Genomic DNA, 14762 nt, shown 5'->3' with positions numbered 1-14762 from the left:
AGTTCGATGAATTCTACTATTTCTTTGGGGCTCATGATATTGTGATGCGTTAAGTTATCATTAATAATATAGTCTCTTGAATAGGTATGTTCGTGTAAAGATTTGTGATGTCCAACGATGCGAAAATATACATACAGGAAGATGGACTTGCAATGGGGAATTCCCTGGCTAGCACCATAGCGGATATCTTTGTCAACTACGTTGAAATCCAATTTTTCAAAAATAATCCAGAAATAACAAATAAAATTATATACTACAAAAGATATGTTGACGGCACACTGCTATTATATAACAGCTCTAAGGAAGAAATTGATGCTTTCGCTCACAACTTACATAATGGAAAACATAATGGAAAACATAATGGAAAACATAATGGAAAACATAATGGAAAACATAATATTTCTATTTATAGAAAACCCACATCAACCGACGTAATAATAAAAGCTACATCATGCCATCCATCAAGATACATAATGGCATTTTTTAAAACTATGATACATAGGATACTGAAATAACCTCTCCAGCATGGTGCAAGCCAAAAGGAAGTTGATACATTAAAACAGATAGCAGTTGCTAACAATTATAATTCCCATCAGGTTGATCTGTTATATCAAAAATTACAAGAAACAAATGATGCCGTTATAAATTCCAAGAAGAGATTTACACAAATGACATACATGGGACCTTTCTCAGATAAAATAAATAAATTATTTAAGAACACAAGCGTGACAATAGCATTTAAAACTAATAACCCCCTACAGATGAAACAAACACACAATTGGAGACTCAAACATATGCCAAAACGCACGTGTTTACAAAATAATATGTAATGACTATGAGAAACAGTATATTGGCCAAACTGGCCGTAACTTTTTAACACGTTTCAAAGAACATACTACTGGTACTGCACGTACCAAATCAATATTTGGTCAACATCTTGATGGATACAATCCTTCTGAGGGTTGCCTTTCTAGCAATTTGAAAATATTACATACTGTGCCAAAGGGACCACTGCTAAATACCTTAGAAGGATTTTGAATCTTTTCTCTTCACAAAAGTAATCCATTATCTGTTTTAAACGAACAACTTCAGTTCAAAGACAAACATTTCTTGGAGCTTTTCGATGATCTGCTTTAGAATGTTTACTCTTCTGTCCCTTGGTTTTAAAAGGTTTTTTAAAATTTTTTTAAATTATTAAGACTTTTAGCAAATATTTTATCTTTACATTGTAATTTTATTTTACCAAACATTATTTTATGATTGACTATCTGTTTTAGAATTTTTGCTTATATGCTTTTAGACTACATATTGCTAATTCACATCCTTTTATTTTTGACACTATGGCTCATAATTTTATAATTTTAAATTCTTTCATTTTTATTTGCTTATAAGACTGGCATATAACTTGAGGAATAGCAATGCCTTTATATATATAAAAAAAATTGGCATATGTAATCTACATATCAACTTCATAGATAATATTTCATATATACGGACAACTACTTCGCATCGTATTTGTGCAGCATGTAGTATACATGTCAGCTACAGATTATTGTAGCTTACTCTTTAAAAATCGTGTCAATAAAGACATGTTGCTGCTCAATAATACATCGTCTGACGCAACAGTCTTCGCCATTCCACTTCGCAACAACTTCGTTGGAAAGAAGCCTGCTGCCACATCTTTGCACTGGCGTTTGTGCTCACCATGGCAACCACTAGTTCGACTATCGACTTTACAACAACTTCAGTGAAAAAAGCCTGCTGCCTCATCTTTGTAACGGCGCCCAACTTCACCATGGCAACCAGTGGTTCCAAATGGTTCACTGACAGGCCTTGAGGGGGGCGACCCATGTACTGCCAAACCGAAGTTCATTTTCCTACATATTTAAATATTTTTAACGCTTCTTAATTGACAATAGCTGTTTAATAAGCTAAGTTTAGTGTGTATTTATTTTTAATTCTTGACAATGTTCTTTTAACTAAGAAATTTTAAATTGTAATTTGACTTTTAACTCATTGGTTAGTAAAGACATCATGCAGTCAGAAGTGGGTGGAGCCCCCATTATACATAGTAAGACGTGCACTGGTTTCTCCAGTAGTGATTCTCCAACAGAAAGAGGTTCCTACTCAATGGTAATTCAACGTTTTATAGCTTTATAACTTTTATGTATTTTCTTTAATGTATGTAGCCCTCTAATTAGATCTTTGTATACAACTTGTAGGTCTGAAGATGACCACAGTAGTGGTCAAAACCGGTCACCTACATAAATAAATCGTGATCAAGACTGTTTTTAATAGTAAATCTTCAATAAAAGTTTGAATAAAGGTGTGTTTCCATCTGAATTAAGATATACAATAGTCAAGCCATTGCACAAAAAAGGTAGTATCGACAAAGTCGAAAACTACCGACCCATTAGCTTAATTCCAATCCTAAGCAAAATATTAGAAAAGATTATTTCACTACGGTTAGAGAAACTTTCTTGTCCAAGAGAAAGTGCTACAAGAAACCCAACATGGTTTTAGGAAAGACTGTTCAACATCATCTGCCATATGTGATTTAGTACATACGATACTTATGAAATTAGATGATAAAGAAAGGGTGGCATGTTTGTTCCTAGATTTATCGCATGCATTCGACACAGTATCTCTTGAGAAAATGGAAACTTATAGCATTAGAGGAATAGCCAAAAGTCGCATACAGTCATACTTACGAGACAGATATGAGGTCACACAAGTCGCACACAAACTGGGCAATTTTATTAAGAAGCACAGCTCCAGTCCAGCTATAGTGAAGTATAGTGTGCCCCAAGGGTCAGTTTTGGGTCCTTTATTGTTCATACGATATGTTAATGATCTGCCCACAGAACATAACAGCAAGACACTTAACTATGCGGATGACACAACCGTTGTTAACTGGGGAACCAATGAGAATGATCTGGCCCAAAATTGTTCTGATGTCTTATTTGGATTGAAGAACTACTTCCAAAACAATCACTGAAGCTGAACATCATCAATAAAACAAATCTAATGGAGTTTAAAATACACCACAAACAAGATGAAATGCAATGGAGTGTTGTGTCCGATTGTTGTTGTTGTTGTTGTTGTTGTTGTTGTGGTCTTCAGTCCTGAGACTGGTTTGATGCAGCTCTCCATGCTACTCTATCCTGTGCAAGCTTCTTCATCTCTCAATACCTACTGCAACCTACATCCTTCTGAATCTGCTTAGTTTATGCATCTCTTGGTCTCCCCCTACAATTTTTACCCTCCACGCTGCCCTCCAATACTAAATTGGTGATCCCTTGATGCCTCAGAACATGTCCTACCAACCGATCCCTTCTTCTGGTCAAGTTGTGCCACAAACTCCTCTTCTCCCCAATCCTATTCAGTACCTCCTCATTAGTTATGTGATCTACCTATCTAATCTTCAGCATTCTTCTGTAGCACCACATTTCGAAAGCTTCTATTCTCTTCTTGTCCAAACTATTTATCGTCCATGTTTCACTTCCATACATGGCTACACTCCATACAAATACTTTCAGAAACGACTTCCTGACACTTAAATCTATACTTGTTAACAAATTTATCATCTTCAGAAACACTTTCCTTGCCATTGCCAGTCTACATTTTATATCCTCTCTACTTCGACCATCATCAGTTATTTTGCTCCCCAAATAGCAAAACTCCTTTACTACTTTAAGTGTCTCATTTCCTAATCTAATACCCTCAACAACACCCGACTTAATTCGACTACATTCCATTATCCTCGTTTTGCTTTTGTTGATGTTCATCTTATATTCTCCCTTCAAGACACCATCCATTCCGTTCAACTACTCTTCCAAGTCCTTTGCTGTCTCTGACAGAATTACAATGTCATCGGCGAACCTCAAAGTTTTTATTTCTTCTCCATGGATTTTAATACCTACTCCGAATTTTTCTTTTGTTTCCTTTACTGCTTGCTCAATATACAGATTGAATAACATCGGGGAGAGGCTACAACCCTGTCTTACTCCCTTCCCAACCACTGCTTCCCTTTCATGCCCCTCGACTCTTATAACTGCCATCTGGTTTCTGTACAAATTGTAAATAGCCTTTCGCTCCCTGTATTTTACCCCTGCCACCTTTAGAATTTGAAAGAGAGTATTCAAGTCAACATTGTCAAAAGCTTTCTCTAAGTCTACAAATGCTAGAAACGTAGGTTTGCCTTTCCTTAATCTTTCTTCTAAGATAAGTTGTAAGGTCAGTATTGCCTCACGTGTTCCAGTGTTTCTACGGAATCCAAACTGATCTTCCCCGAAGCCGCTTCTACTAGTTTTTCCATTCGTCTGTAAAGAATTCGTGTTAGTATTTTGCAGCTGTGGCTTATTAAACTGATTGTTCGGTAATTCTCACATCTGTCAACACCTGCTTTCTTTGGGATTGGAATTATTATATTCTTCTTGAAGTCTGAGGGTATTTCGCCTGTTTCATACATCTTGCTCACCAGATGGTAGAGTTTTGTCAGGACTGGCTCTCCCAAGGCCGTCAGTAGTTCCAATGGAATGTTGTCTACTCCGGGGGCCTTGTTTCGACTCAGGTCTTTCAGTGCTCTGTCGAACTCTTCACGCAGTATCGTATCTCCCATTTCATCTTCATCTACGTCCTCTTCCATTTCCATAATATTGTCCTCAAGTACATCGCCCTTGTATAGACCCTCTATATACTCCTTCCACCTTTCTGCTTTCCCTTCTTTGCTTAGAACTGGGTTTCCATCTGAGCTCTTTATGTTCATACAATACTCTCTTTCAAATTCTGAAGGTGGCAGGGGTGAAATACAGGGAGCGAAAGGCTATTTACAATTTGTACAGAAACCAGATGGCAGTTTTAAGAGTCGAGGGGCATGAAAGGGAAGCAGTGGTTGGGAAAGGAGTGAGACAGGGTTGTAGCCTCTCCCCGATGTTATTCCATCTGTATATTGAGCAAGCAGTAAAGGAAACAAAAGAAAAATTCGGAGTAGGTATTAAAATTCATGGAGAAGAAGTAAAAACTTTGAGGTTTGCCGATGACATTGTAATTCGGTCAGGGACAGCAAAGGACGTGGAAGAGCAGTTGAACGGAATGGATAGTGTCTTGAAAGGAGGATATAAGATGAACATCAACAAAAGCAAAACGAGGATAATGGAATGTAGTCAAATTAAATCGGGTGATGCTGAGGGAATTAGATCAGGAAATGAGACACTTAAAGTAGTAAAAGAGTTTTGCTATTTAGGGAGTAAAATAACTGATGATGGTTGAAGTAGAGATGATATAAAATGTAGACTGGCAATGGCAAGGAAATCGTTTCTGTAGAAGAGAAATTTGTTAACATCGAGTATAGATTTAAGTGTCAGGAAGTAGTTTCTGAAAGTATTTGTATGCAAGCGAAACATGGACGATAAGTAGTTTGGACAAGAAGAGAATAGAAGCTTTCAAAATGTGGTGCTACAGAAGAATGCTGAAGATAAGGTGGGTAGATCACGTAACTAATGAGGAGGTATTGAATAGGATTGGGGAGAAGAGAAGTTTGTGGCACAACTTGACTAGAAGAAGGGATCGGTTGGTAGGACATGTTTTGAGGCATCAAGGGATCACAAATTTAGCATTGGAGGGCAGCGTGTAGGGTAAAAATCGTAGAGGGAGACCAAGAGATGAATACACTAAGCAGATTCAGAAGGATGTAGGCTGCAGTAGGTACTGGGAGATGAAGATTGCACAGGATAGAGTAGCATGGAGAGCTGCATCAAACCAGTCTCAGGACTGAAGACCACAACAACAACAACAACAACAACAAGAAGGTATGCTTTGGAATGTGCTATTCAGAAGAGATCTCCACTCCTTTGTACTCTTACGGATTTATGGACAGCCCTGTAGGATTCATGGTGTCAGTTCCCTCCAGCACTACTTCAGATATTAGTCTAGTCCATCCACGCCCTGTTGCGGCACTTCTGTGTGCTCAGGGGGGCCCTGCACAATATTAGGCAGGTGTACCAGTTTTTTTTTTTTTTTTTTTTTTTTTCGGCTCTTCACTGTATTATCTGCAGACAGTGTAAGAGGAATGTTTATATTGTCTCCCAAATAGTTTATATAGATTAGAAACAGCAAAGGGCATACAACACTTCCTTGGACAACACCACATATCACTTCTGTGATTGGTGAAAGGAGATAATTATAAATTTATTCCAGTTGCTGAGTATAAACTCTACTCATGCTAACTAGCATTTACTTCAGTTTTGCTACAAGATAAACTACTAACAGCAACAAATAGGTCACCACCAATGATTTTAATCTCTGCTTTGTGAACCGCATTAAAAACTTTAGTTGAACTTATCTCTAGCGTTAGCCAGCTTTTAATGCCTGCTTCAACGCTTTCTCTCGATACTTGCAGCTCTGTTTCTTTCACAGCATAGCTAAAACAATTTACAGATATAATACTGATGTTTTCCAGGTGTATCCTCATCTTATGTTTGACCTGCACCTTTTGAGACTGAACATCTGCATTTATTTTTCCTAGACTCTCTAACCTAAAAAATGTCCAGTCCACTCCACAAAGACCCACTTTTTGTGTAGCTGGCTCCTTTGTGTAATGCACCACTGATCTATTAAGTGGATCCCGCCATACCTCTATCATGTGCCACAAGTCAAGGAATCTGCAGCATGTATGGTCACAGCCTCGAATCTGAGCCTTTGATTTAGACTTTCCATTCGACTCTGTACCAAATGTTCACAGTTGGTCCTGTGAACTGTAACACAGATGGTGAGCTCCATCTTCACCTTGAGAGCAAGACAGGATGTCTTCACCATTTCAGACAGCCACCAGAAACTTGAGAGACTCTTCTGAGCCAAAAGACAGATGTTAGTACCTACTTGAGAGACAACTTCAGTTGGCTGCACCCCATGCTTTTCATGGCCTCCAGAAAGGCCAGTGCCACATCTGGGATGACTCCCCTTGATATATACACAGAGTGCACTTGGAGCTGCTTCCCCTTCTTGGTAGCCATATGCCTAACAGGTTCCAATGCACATCTATATTGGAGTCTCAACTACCAATAATCCCTTGGGTCCACACATTGAGTCCCCCATTGTGATGCCCCTTGGCAACAGCTCAAGCTGTGAGACAAAGCCAGCAGTCTGGGGCTATGAGTGAAGGGTCACCAACATAGCTCACATTTGAACACAGTATTCAGCCTCTGTCCATACTAGAGATGGTGTAAATCTTCACTACACTAACACTTGAGAAATACAATGGAGAGCCAAACAAAATTGGCACATCTGCCCAATATTGTGCAGAACCCCCACTAGCATGCAGATGTGCCACAACATGACGTAGCATGAACGTGACTAATGTCTGAAGTAGTGCTGGAGGGAATTGACACCGTGAATCCCATATCACTCCAATTGCACATGCCCCACCTCTTTACAGATCCTCCACCAGCTTGAACAGTCCCCTGTTGACATGCAGGGTCCATGGATTCATGAGGTTGTGTCTCCGTACCCATACACATACATCCACTCGAGAGGCCTAAAACTTTGTGTCGTGCAGTCATCAAGGGTACACGAGTGGGTCTTCGGCTCCCAACACCCATACTGATGATGTTTTGTTGAATGGTTCACATGCTGACACTTGTTGATGGGCCGGCATTTAATTCTGCATCAATTTGTGGAAGGGTTGCACTTCTGTCACATTGGACGGTTCTCTTCAATTGCCGTTGGTTCCATTCTTGGAGGATCTTTTTTCGGCCACAGCAATATCGGAGATTTGATGTTTTGCTAGATTCCTAATACTCACGGTACACTCATGAAATGGTCATATAGTAAAATCCCCACTTCATCGTTACCTCGGAGAATCTGTGTCCCATCGCTCGTACACCAACTATAAAACCATTTTCAAACTCACTTAAATCTTGATAATCTTCCACTGTAGCAGCAGCAACCGATCTAACAACTGCACTAGACACTTGTTGTCTTATATAGGTGTTGCCGGCTGCAGCACTGTATTCTGCTGTTTACATATCTCTGTATCTGAATATGCATGACTATACCAGTTCCTTTGGCGCTTCAGTGTATAAGAATCGAACTACGAAAGCACACAGACAAAATTAAATAAGTACATCACTTCTAGCTAGAAGCCAGTAATATAATGAAAAACAGACTATGTGCTCTCCTGCTGTTAGAGCAAAGGCTGGTCCCTGAGTCAATTGAGATTCCAAGTTGTTCTGTAAGTCTTTTACAATTATTCAAAAAGATCCCAGTCACCCAATTTTTCTCCTCCAAATATGAAAATATGTTGTCAACTCACCTAAAAAGGGAGAAATGACCATCACATGGAAAGATTTAGGTATTCATTCTTCCTATGTTTTATTAGAGTGTGGAACAGCCAAGGAATAGTCTGAAAATTGTTCTGCAAACCCTGTGTGAAGCACTTAGATGTGAATGGCTGCATAGTGATGTAAATGTATACATCACAGGATTTTACCTGGAAGTTTGTTCCTCGTTTGTTGACTAGAGAGCACGAAGGAATATCAAGTGCACCACTGCGAGGAAGTCACTGAACAAAATATCCAAACAAAGGATCAAGGATCATAAAGGAAATCAGTATTAGGTTTATAACAATGATGAGACAAAAGTCTCTTCATCACAGAGTGTTAGCAAAGGATATGTACACACAATGTCAAAGGAATTCTCTATGTCAAATCTTCACAACAAAATCAAACACTAACATCATTGCTATGCATGATGTTCAGAAATATTGCTCTAGAAAATTTGTAACTGAGACAGCAGTTGTACAACCTCTGACAAAGTTCGGTGAATGAAGTCATAATGGTCGAGCGGGCAACACTGGTGACTCACAACGCTGCACCTGCATAGCGGCTGGTGTTGACAACCTGACCCCACTGTATTTCAGTTGAGCATTGTATGTGTTCAATGTTAGACCTGTTGGGCGAAGTGCTTGTTTAGTGTGTTGGTTCTGAACTGAGAACAGGACAATGATTGAGCAAAGGATCAATTTAAAGTTTTTTTGTAAGCTTGGCAAGACACCAGAAAAATGCATGCAACACTGGTACGCATTTATGGGGATCAAGCGCTATCCATAAAGGGTGTGTACAAGAGGTTCGCCCATTTTCAAGGAAGCCAGGAAAGCGTTTCTGACGATTACGGTAGCAGACGACCCGTAACTGCCGTCAGTGAGGAAAACATCGAGAAAATGAGGACATAAATTATGAACGACCGATTAATTGTGCACATGATAGCGGATGAACTGCAGATGAACCGTGAATCCGCGTGACAAATTCTTACCCAGGAGTTAGGGAAGAGGAAAACATGTTGTCTTTTGTCACATCACTTGACTGACGATCAAAAGCAGGCACATTTAGAGGCTTCACAGGATTTTGTCAGAATGGTGGATGTGACATCCAATTTCTTGAACAGTAGTGTCACTGAGGACGAAACCTGGTGTCTCCCCTTCGACCCTGAAACGAAACAGCAAAGCATGGAGTGGCGTTTTCAGACATCACCTCATCAGAAAAAGGTCAGAACCAAAAAATTATGCATCACAATTATGCTCATCACCATTTCAGATAGTCAAGGCATTATCCACAATGAATTTCTACCTGAAGGAACAACGTTTAAAGCTGCATGGTATGTTGAAATTTCGACCCGTTTCATGCAACATCTATGCAGGGTACAACCCCAGTACACACAACAAGGTTCCTGGTTTTTGTTCATGACAATGCTCACCCACACACAGCAAATATCGTTGAAGAGTTCCTGGCAAAAGAGGGGGTGGTGCAACTTTAACATCCACCATACTCGCCGGATCTCAATCCTCCAGACTTCTTCCTATTCCCTTGACTCAAACCTGCTTTGACAAGAAAGAGATTTGATAATATTCCGGACATCCAGCAAAACGTGACATAGCTTTTGAACACCATCCCAAAGGAAGACCTCATGTATAGTTTCCAGGATATATATCACAGAGCTCAGCGGTGCATAGTTATGGGAGGTGACTATTTCGAGGGCAGTAAGGTAACTGTAGTTCATATATCACCTACGTTTATGTTACAGGACGATTCACTAAACTTTATTGTCAAAGGTTGTATCAAGACAACTCATGGTTTCCTCACCTTAACAACATACCTGGCCACTCAACTTTTTCAGTTCACAAGCCTTCTAGCAAAAATCTGACTACTGTATGAATTTAGTAAAAGAAACCAAGTCATTCTTCGTAAGCAAACTTACTGTGATTACGTTCTATGGATATATCTTAGCAGCTTTTTTAACCATTGAGTAGTTGTGTCGATTTTAACAAGAGCGGGCATGCAGCATACTTTGTACACATGTAAAGAATAGCTGTCTATGATACCATGTTAAACATGTATGAGCAAAATCACAGTTTACTCTTAGTTTAATTAAACAACGATAAAATGAACTTATATGAGCTAAATCACTGCTTTATTAAACAACAATAAAATAGCTTTCATTGCATCACTCTGCTGCCATGTAGAGTGTTACCACACAGTAGTGACCCACTCAAAGCATTAAACAGCACAGCTGCATCAGATCCCAACCAAATGCCTGTTCGATTACCATCTCTTAGACAACTGCCTCGTTGTGTGATTGTGCTGCCAGCTCAGAACGTGGGGAATTTTCATGCATGGATCATAGATGTTTTCTCATCTAGCTTGCTACTTATTTTATATTACTGCTGCTCACCTGGATGTATGACAACACAACCTATCACAGTGGTAACTGAAGCAATAATGAAGGAATAGGTATGGGCTTGCAATTGTAAAACAACAGAATGACACAAGGCACTGTTATTTGTGATTGGCACACTTTATACATAGGCCCACCCGCTTGAGAGTCAAAGAATTTATGGCAGTACCAATTTTCGGGAGTGCCTCCCAGCACGGTTATTCCAAAATCGACCAACAGACCTAACACATCAACCAGTAGGAGAAATGGTAGGGGATTTGTTCCACAAGAGTCTACTAGACCTCGCAGAGGTAAACACAGCGAGCAAACAGTGATTCTCCACCACACACAAATTTCAACTGTGACTACTTGCAGGTCAGTAGCAGGGGGAAAGCAGAAGAGTTGTGTGAATTATTGACAAACAAAGCGACCTCTACCTAGGCCCTTTCCCCAATCAGGTCATCATCATGACAGAGCATATAGCACCACAGTACGACAGTACAGGGGCATCAGATGCTTTAAAATGAGTTTCTTACAAACAGAAGCACAGGGGGTGTTCCTGTGCTAGGCGTTTCAGCTCCTCCTCATGTGTCCTGAACCCTTTAATATTCCACTGTAGAAAGGGAACCATCTATCATGGGAATAGCACTTTCATCCTGACTTTCAACTGCAGAGGGGAGCCCACAATGGGTGGAGGCTCAGTCTCAGGGTGAGATGATACAGACATTGTGGGACTATGTACTTTCATTTCCATCACTGGATGACTTTTCACCTTCGACTGATTTTTTGGTCTGAGGAGGCTTCAGAGCTACAACTGCGAGAGTAGTAGTGGCAGCACTGGATGGTGGACCAGACACTCTTTGAAGGGGCAGGGAGTCGTGCAATGTTAGCAACCACAGCCATTTCTGAAGTTCTGGATGGAGGGACAGGCTTCAAAATAACTGCAGCAGCACAAGTGCATTGACAAACACAGGTACTAGTGCTGACACTAGCAACCTCTGTTGTGTAGCAGCATCAGCTTTCTGCAATGGCTGTTTAGGAGCCAAAGCAAAGGAGGTGGCAAATGTTGGGGGCAGCATGGCCTTATACATCTTTTTGGCTCACCATAGGGATGCACTTCATAGTCTTAAGCTCTTGTATCTTCCATCCTTCAAGACATACGCTGCAATCCTGACTCCTAATAGAGTGAGCCCCAGAGAAATTCACACACTTCAAAAGACATGAACAAATGACTCCTCCTGGACTGCCTAATCACATTTACCACAAGCGGCTTCTCTAGGACACCCAAGAGCAGTATGACCAGAGCACTGGTATTTGAAACAGTATATTAGGTTGGGGGACATAAGGCCACATGCTTAAAGGAAGGAAACCTGCCTTATGCTCAGGAAGTTCATGCTACTGAACTTCAGGCTAAAGGAGTCGGAGTTTAAAAGATCCTCATCCTCCCTCAACATGATGTTTTACACATTGACTGTACCTTCTGGAGTTCACTCATCTCAATTCCCCTTTGGGAATGTTCACTATATCCCTGCACATCACAACACCATTGCTGTAATTAAATGTGGTGTGTACCTAAGTTTTGATGGCGTAATCCCAAGGCGTTGAGCTTTCTGAAGGTTTTAACTTCTTGGGAACTATAACTTTCTGCCAACAGTGCCCCCATTATTGAATTGCTTGACTGATTTTAAAGTGCCAGCAATGCTCTCTCAGCCTTTTTGAATATAGAAAGGTGACACTTTCTTGAAGCTATGCTCTTTCCTTTAAACTATTAAAAACACATTCTGATTACCAGCACGAGTTCTGTTGTAACAGACAAAACATTGGAAAAAACTCTTGAGTTAGGAGGACTGGCTACACGAGCCCTCTTGTTTGACTGAATGTTAGTATCTATCAGCAGCCCACCCTCTCCGCTGGGAGGAGAAGATAATTTTGAGGATTCCACCTTGGTCCCACGAGTAGCTAGGGGAATAAAGGTCCACCTAGACACAGCCCTGCATGCCTAGATAAGCCTTTTACAACTGAGGTGCAGCAGATTCCCCAGAGGCTGCTTGCTAAAGACTGTTTCACCTCAACAGCCATACAGCTCATCAACACGCAGCTCACCTTGAGACTGAAGGTTTTTTGTAGAGGTTTTTACCATCCTTGTGATCCAGTTGGTGAAGCCAATATCCCTAGTGCGACAGAGGACTGGAGACACCATTCTACAGCTCAGGAATCCAGGGGTCACCAAAACCATACCCGGTTACTGAATGCTGAGCGACTGAGGGCAATATAATACTGCCGATTCAAAAGCTGATGTGATATATGCTAACATAAATAACCACTGGGTACGATTCATGATAAATATTCTTAATTTGAAAGTTACTCCTCAAACTCCAAATTCTGGTTTGCTTTCTTGTATATATGCATTCTGTTGTACGCACTGTGATTTTGTCACTGTTGTCACAAGACATGCTTTCCATCTTTAAGCAAATCTTGGGATACAGTTACCAATGTGTTCAATATTTTTTGAGGATTAGAAAGACAGAATTTCCACAGAAATTTCTCAATGAGCTCACTTTTTCTTATCCATCTTGTCCCATTATTAATGAAACTGGAAATAACTATGGATTCTTAAATATTTCTGTAATAGATACAGTAGAAAAGTTGTCTCAGTCTAAAAGCCACAATACAGCATAGCTGGAAGTGAGTGACAGCGGATGGATTGCATTTATGATTAGAGACTATTGGACAGGACAAGCATTTTTCCAGTCTTGCAAGGCAGTTGCAGTATTGGTGGAGCTGCGAAAAAAGGTCACTTTGAAGGCAGATCAGGCATAGTTGGATTGACAGCATCCAGGCAAATTCAACAAGCATACCCTTCATGCAGCACAAAGTAGTACAAAACAGTGTGGCACACTTTACACCCACCATTACGTAGTCATTGCTAACCTCCTGCACACTGCATACTGACTACAACCAAGTTCATAACACTTAATTTTCAAATATCCTTACAATTATTTTTTATGTTATATTCTGCTCACGCGTATTTATTTTCACTCTAACACCTAGGTATGCACCAAAGTTATGTGTGTGTATCAGCGTTACAGTCCCTATGTAGCTGCTGACTGCTAGTAATAAACCAAATACATGCTTCTCTTCCACACAGCAATAATCTCTCGGACTCTCAGCATTTCAGCTTCTGTGGTTCCACATCCTTCCCACAGACAAAGCTAGTATCACACTTTGAACACCCTGCCCTAATGTTTGACAATCTGTATAGTATAGGTGCATTACTTTTGTTCACCATGAAATGAGGCAGATAACTTTGTAATGACCACACTGTCAATTTTTCAGGTTTCATTTTCACTGCAAACACACTTGCTTCTATATCACATCAGCTAAGAATGTGGTACAATGCCTCCCTTAACACATTACTTAGTTATAATATAATAAAGAACAATAATGAGCAAACACCATTTGTAGATACAGCAGACCATTGTATTTGTTTTAGTGTTGCATTTTGGTTCTTCCAAGTTGATTACAAAAATATATTTTACCTCCAGTTTCTGGTCATTTCTGAAAGTGTAATGCCTGTCAATTCAGTGGTAAAATTTATCCAACCTGCTCTATTTATGCATCAAATTCAAAAGCGACAAGTAAAGCTAATTAAAGTTCTTCCTATGCATCTTGCATCCTGAAGCTACTGTACGACAGACACACAGTACTACACAAACTACTACACTGTACAATCAAGAAAGTATGTACCTCGCTTCTTGTTGAGCTAGTGGACAATAATCAGCCTCCTCACCCAGCCAGTTTTCACAAGTGTGCAATGGTTTACTTTCTTCATCAACAGCAAATGAACATTTCAATGGCGATCCTGTGATATCCAATCCACCTGAAATGATTTTTGAAACCTTTGTATAATTTAACATTAGTAAGATACTTAACAAAATTTCAGTTTTCTGAAGCAGTGTCATAATATAGAGCAAAAAACCAATGCCTACTCACACATGCTAAAGGACTCACCTGACATTATCTACTAACAACTGACTGACTTCCCATTACAAAGC

General features: G+C 39.9%; 1 protein-coding gene across 2 annotated transcripts in view; it reads right to left on the bottom strand.

The window, feature by feature from the left end:
* Positions 1-14762, bottom strand: part of LOC126194685 (uncharacterized) — a 142828-nt gene that overhangs the window by 98077 nt on the left and 29989 nt on the right. For both annotated transcript variants that reach the window (XM_049932894.1, XM_049932893.1), the window contains exon 3: positions 14455-14587. In XM_049932894.1, coding sequence (XP_049788851.1) covers positions 14455-14587 — 133 coding nt within the window. The remainder of the gene's footprint in view (positions 1-14454; positions 14588-14762) is intronic.

This window comes from Schistocerca nitens, chromosome 7, assembly GCF_023898315.1.
Source record: "Schistocerca nitens isolate TAMUIC-IGC-003100 chromosome 7, iqSchNite1.1, whole genome shotgun sequence".
NCBI classification, from domain to species: Eukaryota; Metazoa; Arthropoda; class Insecta; order Orthoptera; family Acrididae; genus Schistocerca; species Schistocerca nitens.
The sequence above is the reverse complement of the archived record's forward strand: the minus strand, read 5'-3'. Positions and strand labels throughout refer to the sequence as shown.